The sequence below is a fragment of the Leguminivora glycinivorella genome, chromosome 20, assembly GCF_023078275.1.
Source record: "Leguminivora glycinivorella isolate SPB_JAAS2020 chromosome 20, LegGlyc_1.1, whole genome shotgun sequence".
NCBI lineage: Eukaryota > Metazoa > Arthropoda > Insecta > Lepidoptera > Tortricidae > Leguminivora > Leguminivora glycinivorella.
In genome coordinates, this window is record NC_062990.1 from 1453351 (window position 1) to 1472291 (window position 18941).

General features: G+C 36.3%; 1 protein-coding gene across 1 annotated transcript in view; it reads right to left on the reverse strand.

Annotated features, from left to right (window-relative positions):
• Positions 1-18941, reverse strand: part of LOC125236987 (cuticle protein 7-like) — a 61019-nt gene that overhangs the window by 41829 nt on the left and 249 nt on the right. The window contains exon 2 of the mRNA XM_048143901.1: positions 9163-9203. Within this exon, the coding sequence (XP_047999858.1) occupies positions 9163-9180 (18 nt within the window). The 5' untranslated portion in view covers positions 9181-9203. The remainder of the gene's footprint in view (positions 1-9162; positions 9204-18941) is intronic.

An 18941-nucleotide genomic window follows, 5' to 3' on the forward strand; every position in this document is an offset into this window, starting at 1 on the left:
CATTAAGTATAAAACATACTCTTGACCACACAGAAGGCAAAAATGTGGCCTACGATGGAGTGAGCCTGCCCAGAAGATGCCTGTGAGTGCTCTGTAATTATGAAACCTCACTGCAAACTTAATTTGTTTTTTACTAATGTCAGAGCTAATTGTGCCTATAGTCTTACGACAGTTAATCATACAGATTTCTAGTCTACGAATCGAGTAACAGTTTTAGACAATACAATTGCTTTTTAATAGATATGGAATGGCAATTCCCGTGTTACTTGCGACACGTTTAGTACAGATAATCTTTTTTCAAACATTTCGTTATTGAATGAATGAAATGAATGAATTTCCGTATAATAAACTGTTTCATTAAATGGTGATCCATGTTTTTAACACGCTTTTATTAGGTCGTCGTGTATGTAACTATGTATGTAATGGAATCTGCGGAGGCTAATTTAACCATCTTCCAGGAGTCGTAGCGTAATGAAAATTGGCAGCTATATGTAGTTCCGATGACAATACAATAATATGGTACTGTTGAGCTGATCTGATGATGGAGTCGGAAGATATGAACTGGAACTACATGACGGAACCTCGTATCGTAGCCGTTTTTGGGTTTCTTAGAAAAGTCTTGTAATGAACTTTGACTACAATTAGGTTTCAAGGTCTGATGATGAAGCCGAAAGATATGAACTGGAACTACATGATGGAACATCGTATCATAGCTGTTTTTGGGTTTCTTAGAAAAGTCTTGTAATGAACTTTGACTACGATTAGGTTTCAAGGTCTGATGATGGAGCCGGAAGATATGAACTGGAACTACATCATGGAACATCGTATCATAGCTGTTTTTGGGCTTCTTAGCAAAGTCTTGTAATGAACTTTGACTACAATTAGGTTTCAAGGTCTGATGATGGAGCCGGAAGATATGAGCTGGAACTACATGATGGAACATCGTATCATAGCTGTTTTTGGGCTTCTTAGAAAAGTCTTGTAATGAACTATGACTACGATTAGGTTTCAAGGATGATGGTGCCGGAAGATAAGAACAGAAAAAAAGGGGGGGGGCTCGAGGGGGAAGCATGAAAGAAAGATCAACGTAGTATTTAAAATAAGTTGGGTTAGCGTTTTCTTGTGACCTTTCAGAGCAAACAAAGGGGGGCTCGGGGGCGAAGCCCCCCGCATAAAAGAAAGATCAACGTTGTATTTAAAATAAGTTTGGTTAAGGTTTTCTTGTGATCCTTAAGAGTAAAGAAAAGGGGGGCTAGGGGGCGAAGCCCCCGCATGAAAGAAAGATCAACGTAGTATTTAGAATAAGTTGGTTTAGCGTTTTCTTGTGACCTTTAAGAGCAAACAAAGGGGGCTCGGGGGCGAAGCCCCCGCATGAAAGAAAGATCAACGTAGTATTTAAGATAAGTTGGGTTAGCGTTTTCTTGTGACATTTAAGAGCAAACAAAGGGGGCTCGGGGGCGAAGCCCCCGCATGAAAGAAAGATCAACGTAGTATTTAAGATAAGTTGGGTTAGCGTTTTCTTTTGTGACCTTTAAGAGTAAACAAAGGGGGGCTCGGGGGGCGAAGCCCCCCGCATAAAAGAAAGATTAACGTAGTATTTAAAATAAGTTGGGTTAGCGTTTTCTTGTGACCTTTCAGAGCAAACAAAGGGGGGCTCGGGGAGCGAAGCCCCCCGCATGAAAGAAAGATCAACGTAGTAGTTAAGATAAGTTGGGTTAGCGTTTTCTTGTGACCTTTAAGAGCAAACAAAGGGGGGCTCGGGGGGCGAAGCCCCCCGCATGAAAGAAAGATCAACGTTGTATTTAGAATAAGTTGGGTTAGCGTTTTCTTGTGACCTTTAAGAGCAAACAAAGGGGGGCTCGGGGGGCGAAGCCCCCGCATGAAAGAAAGATCAAAGTTGTATTTAAAATAAGTTGCTTTAGGGTTTTCTTGTGATCCTTAAGAGTAAAGAAAAGGGGGGCTCGGGGGCTAAGCCCCCCGCATGAAAGAAAGATCAACGTAGTATTTAAGATAAGTTGGGTTAGCGTTTTCTTGTGACCTTTAAGAGTAAACAAAGGGGGGCTCGGGGGCTTCGCCCCCGCACAAAAGAAAGATTAACGTAGTATTTAAAATAAGTTGGGTTAGCATTTTCTTGTGACCTTTCAGAGCAAACAAAGGGGGGCTCGGGGGGCGAAGCCCCCCGCATAAAAGAAAGATCAACGTTGTATTTAAAATAAGTTGGGTTAAGGTTTTCTTGTGATCCTTAAGAGTAAAGAAAAGGCCCCCGCATGAAAGAAAGATCAACGTAGTATTTAGAATAAGTTGGGTTAGCGTTTTCTTGTGACCTTTAAGAGCAAACAAAGGGGGGCTCGAGGGGCGAAGCCCCCCGCATGAAAGAAAGATCAACGTAGTATTTAGAATAAGTTGGGTTAGCGTTTTCTTGTGACCTTTAAGAGCAAACAAAGGGGGGCTCGGGGGGCGAAGCCCCCGCATGAAAGAAAGATCAACGTAGTATATAAAATAAGTTGGGTTAGGGTTTTCTTGTGATCCTTAAGAGTAACGAAAAGGGGGCTCGGGGGGCGAAGCCCCCAGCATAAAAGAAAGATTAACGTAGTATTTAAAATAAGTTGGGTTAGCGTTTTCTTGTGACCTTTAAGAGCAAACAAAGGGGGCTCGGGGGCGAAGCCCCCTCATAAAAGAAAGATCAACGTTGTTTTTAAAATAAGTTAGGTTAGCGTTTTCTTGTGACCTTTAAGAGCAAACAAAGGGGGGCTCGGGGGCGAAGCCCCCGCATGAAAGAAAGATCAACGTTGTATTTTAAATAAGTTGGTTTAGGGTTTTCTTGTGACCCTTAAGAGTAACGAAAAGGGGGCTCGGGGGCGAAGCCCCCGCATAAAAGAAAGATCAACGTAGTATTTAAAATAAGTTGGGTTAGGGTTTTCTTGTGACCTTTAAGAGCAAACAAAGGGGGGCTCGGGGGGCGAAGCCCCCCGCATGAAAGAAAGATCAACGTAGTATTTAAGATAAGTTGGGTTAGTGTTTTCTTGTGACCTTTAAGAGGAAACAAAGGGGGGCTCGGGGGGCGAAGCCCCCGCATAAAAGAAAGATAAACGTTGTATTTAAAATAAGTTGGGTTAGGGTTTTCTTGTTACCCTTAAGAGTAACGAAAAGGGGGGCTCGTGGGGCGAAGCCCCCCGCATAAAAGAAAGATTAACGTAGTATTTAAAATAAGTTGGGTTAGCGTTTTCTTGTGACCTTTCAGAGCAAACAAAGGGGGGCTCGGGGGGCAAAGCCCCCCGCATAAAAGAAAGATCAACGTTGTATTTAAAATAAGTTGGGTAATGGTTTTCTTGTGACCCTTAAGTGCAAATAAAGGAGGGCTCGGCAAAAAAGAAATACTTAAATTTTGTTTGAATTAGTTGAAATGTGACAATATTTTCTAATCGAGTCAAACAAAATCCCACTAGCTGAGAGCTTCAAAACAATGTATGGCGAAAGTATGTCTCTCTAATGTCTTCAAAAAGTCCGCGATGGCACATGTCTATATTTATTTATTTATTTATTTATTTAAACTTTATTGCACAAATTATCAATAAAAAGTACAAATGGCGGACTTAACGCCTTAAGGCATTCTCTACCAGTCAACCATTGGGCAAAACAGAGATAGTTAGTTTGGTGCACAATATTATAGAGCCTGTATGAGATTGTAATGATTAAATACAAGTCGATACCTACTATATTGTCTATCTTTTACGGATAACTTACTAGGTATAAACATTTTTATGATAATACCGTAATAAGAAGGTAGCCGCTAGTTATTATTAAGTAGCAATTAGCAATAAGTACACGTTAAGCCACAAATGGCATGTAAAATCCGCCTACTTGAAATAAATTTATGTATAAATGTTAAAAGTATTTCATTATTAATGACTAAAAAGTATAAAATAAATTAATAGTTTAAAAAACACTATAAAACACGCTTTTATAATTGCACGTAAAAGCCAAAAATAAATTATGGATCGTTCAAGTTGTCTCTATTTGTGAGCTGAAGTTTAAAAACTATGTGCTTTTAATTATAATATTTGATTGTAAAAGCGTGGGGCGCTGGAACAGGAAAGACTTTCTTGTAAACAAATACTAATTCGAACTTCCTGGCGAATGAAGTTGCATAAGAACATAACGTTTACATATGCCGCCTAAGGGTTACCAAAGAGAACCAAAGATATCTCGTCCACGAACAAGAACTCTGCATCCTGTCACTTTAGACACTTTCCCCTTTTGTACTTTGATTACCGGAAAAAAGCGGCGTTCTAAAGTGTCGGTGACTGTCGACTCTCCTCGCTACTAGCGCATATTTTGTCTGAGTTCGACAAACTGGTACCTACTTTGAACACTGACTTTTAATTGATTTGACTGTTTAATGTAGAACCTACTAGTCATGCTGCAACTCCAGTTAGCGCGTCAATCTGTGTAATCTCCTTCCCGTAACATAGCATAATTTGATTTATCAGCAAGTTATACTTATATATTCTGTGGTTATACAAAAAGTCTTTCCTGTTCCAGCGCCCCACGCTTTTACAATCAAATATTATAATTAAAAGCACATAGTTTTTAAACTTCAGCTCACAAATAGAGACAACTTGAACGATCCATAATTTATTTTTGGCTTTTACGTGCAATTATAAAAGCGTGTTTTATAGTGTTTTTTAAACTATTAATTTATTTGTAAGGCAACCCACAGACAGTCTTAAAAAATCTTAATCTTAACAAAAAAGTTGTATGTAATCTGTCAGATCAATCTGAAAATTCATAATCTTAAAAAACAAGAGTGTGTGTGGTCAGTCGCGAAATTGTATGGAACTCCGTGCACTCGATCTGATTTTTGTAAGATTATGATTTTTTAAGACTCTTTGTTGCCGGCCTAAGGCTCCCCACAGACAGTCTTAAAAATTCATAATCTTAAAAAAAACTTGTATGCAATCTGACAGTTCAAACTGACACTGACAAGACACTGACAGATCTGAACTGTCAGATTGCATACAAGTTTTTTTTAAGATTATGAATTTTTAAGACTGTCTGTGGGGAGCCTAAGGCCGGCAACAGACAGTCTTAATTTTCATAATCTTAAAAAATCATAATCTTATAAAATAAGATTGACTGCCTTGCCACACACATTCTTAAAATTCAAATTGTTCGCAATCTGTCAGATCAATCTGAGGAAAATCATAATCTTAAAAAATAAGACTGTGTGTGGACAGTTGCGAAATTGTATGGGAATCCGTGCACTCGATCTGATTTCATAAGATTATGATTTTTTAAGATTATGAAATTTAAGACTGTCTGTTGCCGGCCTAACGCGGTTGTAATATTCTGTTGTTAGTGTCATCATAGATTAAATATAAGATCATACCATCCCAAGTAATTCATGGAAACAATCCATTTATAAATGCTTATAAAAACTTTATGATTAAGTGTCGACACTAAACATTGGAGCGCATTGCAACAATACAACCTTCTACAATTTAGGTTCGTTAGGAAAAACCGTTCAAACAACATTAATTTCACACTTGTGACCGGACGATTCGAAATCACATAGACATAACGATATTTCAAATGAGATCATTATGTCAGTGATGATAATATCTTATTACTTTAGTTATAAGTACTCCGTTCTTAACCCCTGACACAAAAACGACGGGGTGTTATAAGTTTGAGGTGTCTTTCGGTCTATGTGTGAGTCGGTCTGTGGCGGATGAACTGATTTAGATTTCATTTTTTTGTTTTGAAAGCTAAATTAGTCGCAAGTGTTCCTGTCCATGTTTGATGAAAATCTGTCCACTATGTCGGGGGTTTTATCAAAATGTAAGTTTGTTGGTTAGATTATGTGATTATTTATTTATTTTTAATTAATTATCATAATTGAAATGTTAAAGATTTGAAAAGTTTTTCATTAGAATATGACGCAGAGCAACCGTATCTACTTAATAAAAATGTGCATTTTAAAAGAGATAAGTTTTCAATATAAAATTGTGGCCAAATGTCGTCGTAATTAATCTTGTATGTATCAACAAGAAATCATTATGTACCTATTTACATATTATTTCCAGGATCTCTAAAATGGCTGTAACCATTCTAATGAAGCTTGCTTTACGGAGGTTTTTCGGAGAAAAAAAAATCGACTTAACTAATATCGAACCGACCAATTTTACACTTTTGCATGTTTTCTAGACAAGTCTCGGTCTCGGTCAAAGCAATACGGAATAAAAAGTCAATGTGTAATGCACGATACCTGAATGATATCAGTCAGACATCCGAATCGTCTTGTACCCATAAGAATTGGAACCTATACAAATGTCATTGTTTCCTATTGTTTTAACTCAATGGTTCTAAGTACGAATTGGCCAATTGTTGCCGTGAGAATAGTGTCCATTTGGCTTATGATTATCTGTGGCTTTCTATCTCATAAGGTTCTTTCCGAAAAACTCATTGGTACAAGCCGGGGTTCGAACCCGCGACTAGGGATGTTACGAATATTTGCATTCGCATTCGCATATGCGAATGATTCGCATTCTTTTAAACATTTGCATTCGCTTCAAACGATGCGAATGTTTTGCGAATGCGAATGTGTGCAAGTCGCAGTTTGTTCCTCGCCCGCGCCGGCCGCTCCAATTGCTACTTGTCGACTGTCGACTCGCGCATGCGCAGATAGGTCAAATTCGTACGGCGTGAAGTTCGTACTCGGCATTTTGACCAATAGTAAGCATTTTAAATTTTTTACCTAGCGGGTTGTTGGTGATTGCTTGGTTTTTATTTTGGTTTTTTATGAAATTCAGCGATATCACAGAATATATAATAGTACAAGTACAGAAGGCCCACTGCTTTGATGTTCACGAAATGCCGCCTTTTTAAATGCCTACAAAATTTAAACAAAGAAACCAGCCGCACGTGCGCAGCGTCGGACTATAGGGTTGCCTATAGATTAAAACGAATTAATACTCAGATAAAATGTTATACAATTATATTCAAGTCTTGGCTACTTTCAAGGTACAATACAGTATTTATATAATATTTTTGTTTAAGTCCCAACACACAAGCCTTATTGAACTTTTCTGTGGGGCTTAATCAATAGTAGATCTCTGTACTCGTAAGATTGTGCTATTTTATTCATAATGTATATTTAACTAATCATTATTAGCCATTCGACACGCGGACATCGCATTACAAGCCTTAAAAAAAACTCGCGACGTAAAGTAACAATCGAAAGTGGGTTCTGTGAGCACGCGCGTCACCCCTGATTAGGCCGCGAACTCGCGGCCGCCAGCATGTACTTGTAGCGCGGCGATAGAATCGCTGAGTGAGCCGCCCCTGGCGATATTCGCATTCGCATTCGCATTCGCACATTCGCATTCTGAATATTCGCATTCGCATTCGCATTCGCGAATGTGACACATGCGACATTCGTGACATCCCTACCCGCGACCTCCGGATTGAAAGTCGCACGCTCTTACCGCTAGGCCACCAGCGCTACTTCTGTGGTAGTTTCCGCATGAAATTTTAACAAAAATTCTGATAAAAAGTTTCATAATACATGAGGCGTAAGGACCCTTTGGTAAGGGAAAGACACATAATTATGTTTATTGGATTTTAATTACTTACTTAGGATTTATGAGTTGCGTTTTATATGCCAATCAGGAATTTTACGACCATGCGTTGCAGTTATTCATAAATTCAAACTTCTATTAATTTTCTAAAGAACATGATAATTTAGGAATTCCTAAAGTTCTTTGACAAGTGTTTGATGGAATTACACAAGGATTTGCCCTAAAGTTTTATACAAAACTAGTTAATGTCCCAATTATCTACATCCATATCATAAGTTCTCTACATATAATATGCTTAGGAGCGATAAGCATTTATGGCTTATATTAAGAAATCTGTAGACGCTAGTCATAGAGGTATAAATAAGGGAAAAGTTGTAAGTGTAACGAGACACTGTTGACACCTAGTATCGAGTAGTGGTACTGATAATTTACGCTATTTGACGCGTGATTGACGCATGATTGTCGCTAGATGTCACTCCAAATAACCCGCATTTACTGATGTATTGAGTTACAACTCTTCCCTTACTTATTCCTCTACGGCGCGTCCTAATTTTTAACCGACTTCAAAAAAGGAGGAGGTTCTGAATTCGACTGAATGTTTTTTTTTTACTTTACAAAGGAGGATGGGCAGTTTTGTATGGACACTGGCCTAAAAACCAATAATGACAAGTCATATGTCATTTGAAAGGTTTTTTCATATCCTACAAATTTTTGTATGGCGGGAAATCTTAAATCGCTGTGTGAAACAAGTTATGGCAAAATAAAAACATTCCATCAATAAGTATTTTTTTACTGTTATAGGGTTTTTGTTCTGTACAACGGTTTTTAAACGTGTTATCATATAAATAAACATAAGAAAACAACTAAATATCGATATGCCATCAAATAATGACCACTATTTTTCAAGCAAAAGGTTCATCAGTTATGAGCCGTGTTAAGTGCCCAGCTGGAGGAATAAATAGTTCGTGTCTTCCTGCACCAAGGTACCAAACTATAGATACTACATGTGCACAACTCCCAATAGTGCGACGCCCTGTCAAACAAGTGCAGTAATATTGTGCTATCCTACGTATGCCAATACGAATAGGAATATTCAGTATCAAAAAAGTTACATAGTAACGTTTCAACTCATTAAACTATTTTTATGCAGCGATAACTTTTTTCACACAAAAATTTGGGATTATCTGTCATAGTAAAAGTTTTAGAACTTAGAATAAGCTATATAATGACATATCGCATGTCCTTATTGGTCAATAGGCCAATTAGCCCACCCTCCTTTAGAACATTCTGCAGAAAGAAACATGTATTTGCGATTGGAGTTCATCGATCAGTCATTTGTTTCGTTTCAAATATCGAAGTTTTAAAAGTGAATCAACAGTCAATCATAACTATCATAAATTGTCATATGTATTGATACGTTAAACTTTCGTGAGATATATTCAAATAATTATCATGTCGCAGCAATAGCGATATAATAACGTGAGTACAACCGTAACTGAATGAAAAAATATATATTTTAGGCAAATAGCTCTGCAAATAGGTTAATCGTTCAAATATTTAAAAAAAAAGTAAAAGGGCTTACCTTTCTTGAAGATTCCATTTCTATTTTTGTCCTAAAAGTACCTGAAAACACAACATTTTAATTAATTTAGCTGTTAAAGTTTTTAATACTGAACATAATATATACTAAACATAACATTTTCAGTATATATTCTATGGTACAGTCAGCTGCAGAGAAAAGGAGACCCCCTGCCATACAAATTTGTATGCGAGGGGATCTACTTTTCTCTGCAGCTGACTGTACATATGTTTTTTTCCCTCACTAGTTCGTAAAATGGCACATTTCTTGTTGGGTCGAAATTTCAAAAGGCCATATGTACTTAAAAACGTAATGCTCTATTATACGCTAAAAAATCTTATTAGAGTGTCTGGTAAACTTAATGACTCTTGTAGGTATAGACGGTACAGTCAACCATTAGAATCCTAGGCCACTCTAGAACCCTGTCGTATTGACACCGTGCTTTATTTGTTACAGAAGTCAGTTTGACTTCTACTGTGAAAGGGTTCTACTAGCCTAGGATTCAGATTGGTTGACTGCACTATGCTACACGTTTAGATGGCCTAACACTTCAATATTTCATATAATTATTACTCATACTTAATTCAACTTTACCGTCTTCGTGACTGGCGGTTTGCATTCTGCGGTTTTCTGAGCGAAAATGTGTTAACTTCATTTAATCATTACTGCTCATCATAATCATCATTTCAGCCGTTAATCGCCCACTGCTGAGCATAAGGCCTCCCTTCATATACCCCACTTATGCCAGTCCTGGGCTAGTCTAACCCAGAGGTGCCCTGGCCCCGTAGCCGAATGGCATTTCTCCGACGCCAAACGAAAGCGATACGCCGCTGGCTCTGTCGCGCCAATACGCAAGCGCGATAGAGATAGATATCTACTAGCGCTTCGTTTCGTGAGCGTTTCGTGAGCGATTGTGCCATTCGGCTAGCCACCCTGGTGCCGTAGCCGAATGGCATTTCTGCGACACGAAACGAAAACGAAAACGCCGCGAGAGCGTTTCGTTTCGTGAGCGTTTCGCGAGCGTTTGTGCCATTCGGCTATGTACCCTGAAGTTTTTACAAGCTTTTATTTAACTTGCCTTGTTAGTAGGTACCTCTGTTAGTTTGGGTCAAAATGTAGAAGCTAAATTTGACCCACTTCCCGGTTACCGATTGAGCTGAAATTTTGCACACATGTGTAAATCACGTGACAATGCAATATTATGGTATCATGGAGCTCATCTGATGATGGAGCGGTAAGGTCATAGGAACACTGTTATGAAACGTCGTATCTCCATCGAGCAAGGGGTTTTTAGAAATGTCTCGGAGAGCAGTAGATGACTATTGAAAGAAAGGTAGTCGGTGATAAAAGCTTGTGCCAAAAATTTTTTTTTTTTCAAAAATACTTATTCAAATGTCGACTACCCAACTATAGCCAACGGACACCAGGGTGGCTAGCCGAATGGCACAATCGCTCACGAAAAGCTCACGAAACGAAGCGCTAGTAGATATCTATCTCTATCGCGCTTGCGTATTGGCGCGACAGAGCCAGCGGCGTATCGCTTTCGTTTGGCGTCGGAGAAATGCCATTCGGCTGCGGGGCCAGGCACTTCTTACATCTTTAATCATTAATCGTTGACGGTAGGAGGCAATCGGAACGCTGTTTCTGTCGCGCTACAGAAGAGTGATAAGGAGAGCAAGCTACGATGCGCTTACGACGTGTAAGGGTTTTCCCAAACATATCGATGGCGAATCGCCTCGAGCCGAACAAAAATCGCACGTCTATAGGGAAAGTTGTGCAGTATATGTGCGCCAATCACCTAGACGATGTTCATGGTCGTGTCAAAACCAATAAACAAATAACGAGTAAAATATTGAATCGGACTTATTTACGCATGCTAATAAACTGCGAAAAACTAATAAAATTGTTAGTTTAGTTTCATCAATTTATTAATTTAAATAAGATATTATGTCATGACTGTTTGATTTTATATTTGTTTTCTATTTAATTTATTTTATATAGAGTAAAGGCGAGCTGTAAAATTACATACAGAAATTACGAAGGAATTTATAACCTACTAAATTAACCATGGACTTTTGCAGCTCACAGTAGGTACATAAAAATTAAAAATAATATGTAATAGCTGAAGAAAATAATTGGATTTGCCCATAACTTACAACAAACAATAAGTTTTAGCAGTTAACATTTCACAAGATATTCATAAAATAGTACAGAACAAGTAAATGTCAGTGAAATAAAGTTTCCATAGCTAACAATTTTATTAGCCTGCTGTTTCATAACTCTGTGCTTCGCAGACAACATACTAATTTTGTTACTAATAGAACCGAACCTCGATTTTTTAGCGCCACCTGTTAAATCCTATCATAACTACATTGACGATTCCTACAATTTTTTTCAAAATGTGCATTGAAGTGATATCATAATTTTAAAATAAAGATAGGTATAAAAAAGTCATTTGTTCTTATAAAAAATAAAAACACGCAAAAATATTTGGGGAAAATATGATTTTGGCCACTTTCAGGCTGTGAACAGCGCCATCGCCTAAAAGGCCCATACATTTCAGGGGTACGCTTTTTTGTATGGACTTTGTCAGTCCAGTCCAGTATTAAATCGTTTTTGCTAATAGTACTATTAATCAATAGTGAAGTAAATTCTTTATGGATCTTGAGTGACGTAGCCTTCAATTTATTGAAAATATCGTGAACACGGGCCTAAAGATGAGCCATTCCTAGGAAAATTCCCTAAACAGGGACGATTCCCTAAATTAAAATGGCCGCCATAGGAATATTCCCTACTTAGGAATTTTCTCGGAAACGGCATATCACTACATGGACGTGAAAAGCATATTTATTTTTTTCTAAACAAATTTTAAAGTTTTTATTAGGCATAAAATATTAATTCATAATAAATGCAATAATAGTTCAAAGGAAAATATACTACTTATATCAAAAAATGCATATTAAAATAAATGACCTTTAGGCACGCGTCATGTCTTTTAGGTATACTATTTTTTAAGCTACTAATTTCGTTTAGTCTAGTTTCGTCTTTAATTTTGATCCTAATATTGAACAATGTTGAAGCTCAGACTTCATTTGGCCTTTGGCCAGTATCTTTTTGTATAAAAGATAAATATCTAATTTAAAATAAGCTTGTCTAAATCGTGTCCTATCATTTCTAATTTCAACAATGTATCTTTGCTTACATATTTTTAAATTGAAGGATAAATGGAGTTGGGAGCGCGATGGCCCCGGCAAGCCCAGAGGTCGCAGGTTCGAGTCCTGCCGGAGGTGTGAATTTTTCCCTTTTTCCTTTAATTTAAAAATATGTAATATCGCTCGCAGACGTTTCTGCATGATAAAAAACAAATTTAGTGTCTTTGCTTAGTTCGTAGTTTTCCCAATAGATGGCGCTGTATTTCAAAACAACTGTCAACCCATTCAACTTCTCTCGAGCGAAGAGTAAAGAGCTATAAATCCGGTGTCGTGCCTCTGATATGCCAATATCGTGCGAACGTAAGGTCATTGCCCTCACAGGTACTTGGGGGAGTGCAAAGTATAACAAAAGTCAGGGTGATGTAGAACAATTGAAAATGAGGGCGCCACTTTCTTCGTCACATTTTCATTTCAATATACATACACGCTTCTTAGTATGAAGATTGTAAATCCTAAAAACAAAATAAAAACAAAATACGTAGCCATGTGGTGCGAAATCAAATAATAATTATTTGTGTATGTAAACAATAAAACTATAAAGATGTAAATTGACTTAATAGCCAACTTTTGTTAGTACCCGTACTAAATATATAGTCAGCTGAAAAATTACATGGAGATTTATGAATGAAATTACTGATAAATTCGCCATGCACTTTTGCAGCTCACTACATAACATACATAATTAAACATATACCATATACTAGCTTTTGCCCGCGGCTTCGCTCGCGTTAGAAAGAGACAAAAAGTAGCCTTATGTCACTCTCCATCCCTTTAACTATCTCCACTTAAAAAAATCACGTCCATTTGTCGCTTCGTTTTGCCGTGAAAGACGGACAAACAAAAAGACATACACACTTTCCCATTTATAATATTAGTATGGATTGTAATAACAAAATATGAATGTTACTGATGAGGATGGACAGCTACACGGGATAAGGTGTCGTCAAATGATAGACACGAGTAGTAGGTAAAGTAATGAATTCCAATCAATCCATATTATTTTATTGTATAAAGGTGTGCCTATATAAATACATGTTTGGGTTGTCGCTGACCAAGCAATATGCGTTATGTCGCAGTAAACCATTGTGTTACTGCTAAACATGGAAAGTGGCTAATATGCCATTACAGGATGTATGTAGCTATATTTTTTCTACAATATTTTTTACTTGGTCCTAAGGTTGACTTACAGAAATTCCCTTATATCATTAAATTCGCCGTTTAAACATTAATATTTTCTTTTGCACCACATTAAGTTAATTAAACTAAACAAAAGCTCAATTTACAGCAAGGTCGAGGCCGCAGGTTCAACAAAAGGTAATCCATCTATCGCCCACTGTCCCATTCATTACCCATCTTCCTTCAAAACCCCACTTTATACAATTACTTCAAAGTCTAATATAGAATGTAAGTTTGTAGCCCTTTCAATAAGTTTATGAAGTAGGTGTATGTACGTAAAATGTTGTATGTTTGTGTGATTTTGTGTGCACTTGTTACTTTCTTTATTAGGAGGGGAAGGTTTTCAGCGAATGGCGTCAAGGTTGAGTCGCATTCCTTAACAGTCAATGGATGCAAAGACAGATGGTTGGATAAGCAATGGAAGTTAATAAGTTTGTAAGTGGCTTAAGGAAAACGGAAGATTGAAATAATAGGAAGGAAGAATACATCATACAGGGAAAGTGTGTGTGTCTGTTTGTCCGTCTTTCACGGCGAAACGGAGCGACGAGTTAACGTGATTTTTTAAAGTGGAGATAGTTAAAGGGATGGAGAGTGATATAGGCTATTTCTGTCTCGTTTTATATGGAGCATTCCGCAATTTTCGATGTAACGCGAGCGAAGCCGCGTGAAAAAGATAGTTTTTCATAAAGCACACATACTCAAGACAAAATTTAAGAAAAAAGGAACACATAATAACTGGAGGACATCCCTATCTTATGTACTACAATTTTGTTCCGTCTGTTTTTTTGTAGGTAATTTTCTTTTCAATTTACCGTCAAGAGTATTTTTAGGGTTCCGTAGTCAACTAGGAACCCTTATAGTTTCGCCATGTCTGTCTGTCCGTCCGTCCGTCCGTCCGCGGATAATCTCAGTAACCGTAAGCACTAGAAAGCTGAAATTTGGTACCAATATGTATATCAATCACGCCAACAAAGTGCAAAAATAAAAAATGGAAAAAAATGTTTTATTAGGGTACCCCCCCCTACATGTAAAGTGGGGGCGGATATTTTTTTTCAGTCCAACCCCAACGTGTGATATATTGTTGGATAGGTATTTAAAAATGAAGAAGGGTTTACTAAGATAGTTTTTTGATAATACTAATATTTTCGGAAATAATCGCTTCTAAAGGAAAAAAAAGTGCGTCCCCCCCCCTCTAACTTTTGAACCCTATGTTCAAAAAATATGAAAAAAATCACAATAGTAGATCTTTATAAAAACTTTCTAGGAAAGTTGTTTTGAACTTGATAGGTTCAGTAGTTTTTGAGAAAAATACGGAAAACTACGGAACCCTACACTGAGCGTGGCCCGACACGCTCTTGGCCAGCATTCCGCAATTTTCGATGTAACGCGAGCGAAGCCGCGTGAAAAAGATAGTTTTTCATAAAGCACACATACTCAAGACAAAATTTAAGAAAAAAGGAACACATAATAATTGGAGGACATCCCTATCTTATGTACTACAATTTTGTTCCGTTTCTTTTTTGTAGGTAATTTTCTTTTCAATTTACCGTCAAGAGTATTTTTTTAAATACCGTCCAGGATCTGGACTGTATGCACAATGTAGTTGATCTAAATTTCTAGATATTTAAATATAAAAGTGAGGGCTAACGAAATTATATCACTAACCGTTGCTGCCATTTAAGCTACCAAGACCTCACGCAAGGGCAGCGAACGTTTCCACCAAATGGCACCTAATTCTTAGAGCTTATAGTTTAAATTTAGAAAAATTAATTGACGATCGGTCTGCCCTATCGCATAGTAACCCTGCCTGCTAAGCCGCGGTCCCGGGTTCGAATCCCATAAGGACATTTATTTTTGTGATGACCACAGATATTTGTTCCTGGAGTCATGGCTATTTTCTATGAATATAAGTATTTGTATATTATGTATATCGTTGTCTGAGTACCTGCAACACAAGCCTTCTTGAGCTTACCGTGGGACTCAGTCAATCTGTGTAATAATGTCCTATAATATTTATTTATTATTTACTCAGAAAACTCAAGAGTTCTAATTGACACAAATCGTATACTTATAACTATCTATAGCTGTATAAGTAAATATTATATTTAAACACATATATATTCTTAAAAGCTTTCCATGACACATAAATAAAAAGAATTGTCTATGCTCAGTCTGTCATTATCAAATTAGCGTTCTACTTCTAACGAGACGTTAGATTGTAATCAAAAAGATGGGCGTATTGTAACGTAATCATTTATATCACGATTAGTATAATGTAATACATGAGAACCAGACTTGCCGTTCTAAATTAAAGGTTAATTTGGAACGGAAGATGTTTTGAGAATTTGTACGATTTCACTTTTCAGAGTGAATATTTTTTGGGTTATGAATCATTTTTAATGAGTTTAAAAGTGTGTTAGTTCCTTATTACTTCCTTTACTTTCCTTAGTTCCTTACTTTTCAATTTCAATCTAAATTACATAAATTGTCGTTTACAAATTGTTGCATTATGGTTTTTTTTTATTTAGAGACCAATGTGCATTGCTATAGTTAAATTTTATTTGTGAAAATGCCCACCAAAACATACTTATAAGGTGAACGTATAAAGTCATTTATATTCGAACAAAACAAACTGGGTGGTAAAATGATTTTATTACAAATTTTGGGTCTTAATTTTGTGACAACATATACAAAACATGTTTTAAAAAATGCATCTCAAAAGAGACAATTTATTTCAAACACTTTTTGTCTTCAATCGATCTAGTCTTTGTAAATCTGAGTAAATACTTAAATAGGAATGACAATTTTTTTGCTAGGTTTTTTTAAAAATTAAAGTCAATTAATTCTTTTTCTGAGTATATCCCTTATAAGTTGTAGATAACCTTGAAAATATAAATAAATAAATAAAATAAATAAATAAATATTATAGGACATTCTTACACAGATTGACTGAGTCCCACGGTAAGCTCAAGAAGGCTTGTGTTGTGGGTACTCAGACAACGATATATATAATATATAAATACTTATATACATAGAAAACATCCATGATTCAGGAACAAATATCTGTGCTCATCACACAAATAAATACCCTTACCGGGATTCGAACCCGGGACCGCGGCGTAGCAGGCAGGGTCACTACCGATTGCGCCAGACCGGTCGTCAAATTATATACAGACAATGATGAAAATTAATTAATTTGCACACTAAAAATCCCACGGAAAAGATTAAAAGCTTCATGTATAATATATTCCCCAGTGAACGTTATCCAAGGATGATCTGATTGTATTCGTATTTGATCTAGTTTCGCATGACGCTAATAAGGTGCTTTGAAAGGAATTGACTGGGAAAGGAGAAGGTCCTTGTTTTGTAATAAGGGGAATTTATAGGCCAATATTTTTAGTCTCTTTTAGGTGACACTAATTATTGAAAGTTCAACTTAACAAATTATATTTTTAGCGTGCATAATTATGTTTGTTTTTTACTCTCAGATATTTTATTTTAAAATTTCTAAGAGGTAGTAACTTTAATATTCTTCCTAGATAAACATTAAAGTTAAAGCTTTAACATAAATACTCTTCTTTTTTAAGTTATTTGGCGGTGATAGGTAGTTATAAACTTCGTTTTTTTTATGTCAATTTTAGACGATGACATTATTTTCCTTTTCCAAAATTTTATACTTACCACATTGCAGTTCTTTGTATTTTCTTTATTTTACTACCAATAAAAATCATTAATTTTTATAAAAAATAATACCTACAGTTTCAGTTTGGGAAACTAAATATATTGTAAACTAACCCTTTTTACCTGAATCATTTTAAGACCAACCTGTATTTCACTTCGTATGTAATAAATTTTCATCTGAACATGTCTTATAAAACTCCCGTGAGACTCATACATATTTAAAAATATTTTAAGCGGGTTACTCACGTATTAAGTCGATATAGCGTTCGACATGTTTCGGTTCAATTTCGAGAACCTTTCTCAAGAGTAGCGACACCCCGCCTTTGCGTCTTGAGTATGCGTCGCGCTCTCGACATGTAAAGGCGGGGTGTCGCTACTCTTGAGAAAGGTTCTCGAAATTGAACCGAAACATGTCGAACGCTATATCGACTTAATACGTGAGTAACCCGCTTAAAATATTTTTAAATATGAACATGTCTTTATTGGCAACGCATTAGAGTGCTTGTCTAGATACTTTTGAGCACCTCAGTCGCTCCCGTACTGCTGGTTATTATACCTATACTAGCTTTTGCCCGCGGCTTCACTCGCGTTAAATTCTCTAAAAAAATGCGGAAAGCTCCATACAAACTTCCACCCCCCATTTTAAGGAAGTGGGTGGTTAGACAGAGACAAAAAGTAGCCTATATCACTCTCCATCCCTTCAACGATCTCCACTTAATAAAAACACGTCGATTCAAAGCTCCGTGTTGCCGTGAAACACGGACAAACAAACAGACACACATATTTTCCCATTTATAATATACTAGCTTTTGCCCGCGGCTTCGCTCGCGTTAGAAAGAGACAAAATGTAGCCTATGTCTCTTTCCAGCACTTCAACTATCTCCACTTAAAAATCACGTCAATTCGTTGCTCCGTTTTACCGTGAAGGACGGACAAACAAACAGACACCCACACACTTTCCCATTTATAATATTAGTATGGAAGTATGGATAATTAAGTATGGATATTAGTATGGATTTTAAGATGTAAACAGCAGCCATAAAAGTCGTAATAAAGACCAAAACGGCTTGTAAAAGCTTATTACCGACAATAAAGATAATAAATCATTATCGAACCATCTTGACATAATATGTCATTATCAATCAATTTGGCATTATTAGTATGGTCATACTTATATCGTTAGCGTGTTAACATGTCATTTGTATAATATACAAGTTATGTTTATGCTAATATTGATAATTGAGGTTTTGAATGATATCGGATATTATATCATTATTATGTGGATAATTTTGTTGTGCCCATATATGCCCATAATGCTGAAAACACGCTACTACTCATTAAAATAACTAGAATGAGGTTGTCACCTCAAAAAATAGGGAATAATATATGTGTTGGGCACATATGGGTTAGTGTTGAGATAATGTACCTTGTTATTTTGGTATTTTTTAAATGTAATAATAATAATTTAATTCTCGTTTAATTTGTAATTAATGTATTTAATTTCAAGTTTTTTGTGAGAGAACTAAAATATTTTTTAATTCTCTTTTAAAAATAGGTACTTATTTTAAATTACAAATATATTATGAATGTTTTACGTAAACAATCTTTAAATTTTAAATTAAAAAAAAAACAATATTTGAGTTTGTGAAAAATATTTAAATTAGTTCGAAATAAAATGATATCAATAGCAGCAAAAATATTTTTAGTAATAAA